Source organism: Rattus norvegicus, chromosome 4, assembly GCF_036323735.1.
Source record: "Rattus norvegicus strain BN/NHsdMcwi chromosome 4, GRCr8, whole genome shotgun sequence".
Taxonomy (NCBI): domain Eukaryota; kingdom Metazoa; phylum Chordata; class Mammalia; order Rodentia; family Muridae; genus Rattus; species Rattus norvegicus.
Genome location: NC_086022.1, coordinates 99,198,593 through 99,200,778, shown reverse-complemented (window position 1 = coordinate 99,200,778; position 2,186 = coordinate 99,198,593). Strand labels below are relative to the sequence as shown.

Sequence of the window (2,186 nt, the reverse complement as noted above, 5' to 3'; positions counted from 1 at the left end):
AAAAATAATCAAAAGAGACAGGGAATAACACTTTGTACCCATCAAAGAAAAAAATCCACTAAGATGAAGTCTCAGTTCAGAAAATGAAGGATGGTAGCCCAACCCTACTGGATTCTACAATCCTACATCCTCATCTTCAGTGGGATGCCTTGAGTTCAGCCTAGTGTCTGTCTGTGGTCTCTGCATCTGTTTTTGTAAGTAGCTGCCTCCCTGATGATGATTGTGCTAGGTACTCATCTAAGAGTATAACAGAATATCATTAGGATTCATCTCATTTACTTTCTTCCTTTTATATCTAGTCGTGTTTAATTCTGTCTAGGTTTCTGGGATATCGGATCTCACAGGAGAATCAATTACTCAGATGATAAATATTTTTGGAAGAGATCTATTACCCAAATCCTATATTCTCACTGCAGAGCTGGAGGGATGACTCAGCAGTTAGGAGAGGGCACTGCTCTTGCAGAGAAAACAAATTTGATTCCCAAAACCCATGCCACACCTTCAAACATGTGAGCATGAGAAATGAATTTTCATTCAAATCAACACACCTTGAAAACAAAAATTTACAGAAGACAGAGACATGGACTGAGCAACTAGTCAGCCCAACATCTGGTTTCTGCTTCCCATGGGGGTTTTTGTTATGGCTTGTATCACTGTGGGTGGGTATTCATTATGCTGTTGACAGTAATAGAGTCCAAAATCTTCAGGCTCCAGGCTTCTGATGGTGAGAGTGAAATCTGTACCAGATCCACTGCCACTGAACCTCGATGGAATTCCAGATTGCAAAGTTGACCCATCGTAGATAAGAAGCTTATTTGCTTTCCCAGGTTTCTGTTGATACCAGGCTAAATACTTGCTAATGCTCTTACTTGCCTTGCAATTGATGGAAACACTTTCTCCAGGAGAGGCAGCAAGATTATATGGAGACTGGGTCATCTGGACATCACACTGTATACCTGGAATTGTACAATTGAAAATAAATCCTGACAGTTAATATTATAGTAGCCTACTTATCCTGAAAGCTCAGGTGTTAGTGAACATCCTCGCTGGGTAAATTCCCATTTTTTTTACCTGATGTCCAGAGCAGAAGAAGCCCCCAAAACTGAATCTGGACCCTCATATCTAAATTGTGTCCTGACATGGACTGATCTCTGCACTGGGTATGATCCACCTATTAAATGGATCTCAGAGTGATGCACTGTTTTGGGCACATGCAAATCAGCAGGGGGTGGGGACAGATATGCATAGATAAAATGTTATTTCAGCCAAGTTGCCCCAAGTGGAATCTTTTCCTATGTAGGAAAGCTCTATCTGAAGATGACTTATTCGATTCTGGCATCAAAATTTATTTATTTATTGGTGAATTCATGTAGTCTAGATTTCTCTCCTATTTTTATATAACATTTTGATATAAATAAAAGGAAAATTCAGTAACCATGTTTTCTCTGGGCCACTGTCCCCACCCTTGAACAAATAACTGCATTTTACTGTACCTTATGGCTTAAATTATACTTCCTAATAGCTTCACATACTGGCTATTAATTTTCTAAACATGAATATGCATTGAAGAAACTATAACTGAAGAAGAAAGTGGTAATGAGAATGCCCAGGCCATTCAAATGCTAACTTTTAGGTATGCTCTTAATTTTCAAACTTTTACTAATACTTTGACAATTTCGTATACTACATTTACACAATAAACTCTAATTATTCATTTCATAAATCTTCCATCTCCATTGTCAAACAAACAATCCCTGGAATGCTCTTCCATTCAGATTCTTTCTAAGAATCAGGATGTTTGGTTAGGGTTTGTGCTCAACTCTGTTTAACTGGTGCTATGTGTTAAATTGAAATTGTGCATGGAATCATGTTGGGGCTACCAGTTGGTTCACAGCTGAAGGAATCAGCTCCTCTTCTCTCTAAATCTATCAGTAATAAGTAGATAAGCAGTATTAGTTAAACATAATTTTGTGAAGCCATTTTTAATTTGATGAAATGAAATTTTCGCATACATAGAAATGAGTACTAGAACACAGAATTATAAGAACATAAAGACTGAGACTCATGATATGAGCTAACAAAATGTAATATAATAAGTTCCAAAAAAGGGAAAACAATGGCACCTAGAATTTTTGACTTTCAGAATATAAAACATTGGTTTAAAATTTTTCATTATAAAAATGTAT

The 2,186-nt window shown here is 37.0% G+C and overlaps 1 gene segment (V, D, J or C); it reads right to left on the bottom strand.

The window, feature by feature from the left end:
- Positions 1 to 597: 597 nt before the first annotated feature.
- On the bottom strand, positions 598 to 1,161 carry LOC362382 (immunoglobulin kappa variable 1-9-like). The segment is given in 2 exon segments: positions 598 to 956; positions 1,072 to 1,161. Coding segments are annotated over 2 exon segments (429 nt in total).
- Between the last annotated feature and the right edge of the window lie 1,025 nt (positions 1,162 to 2,186).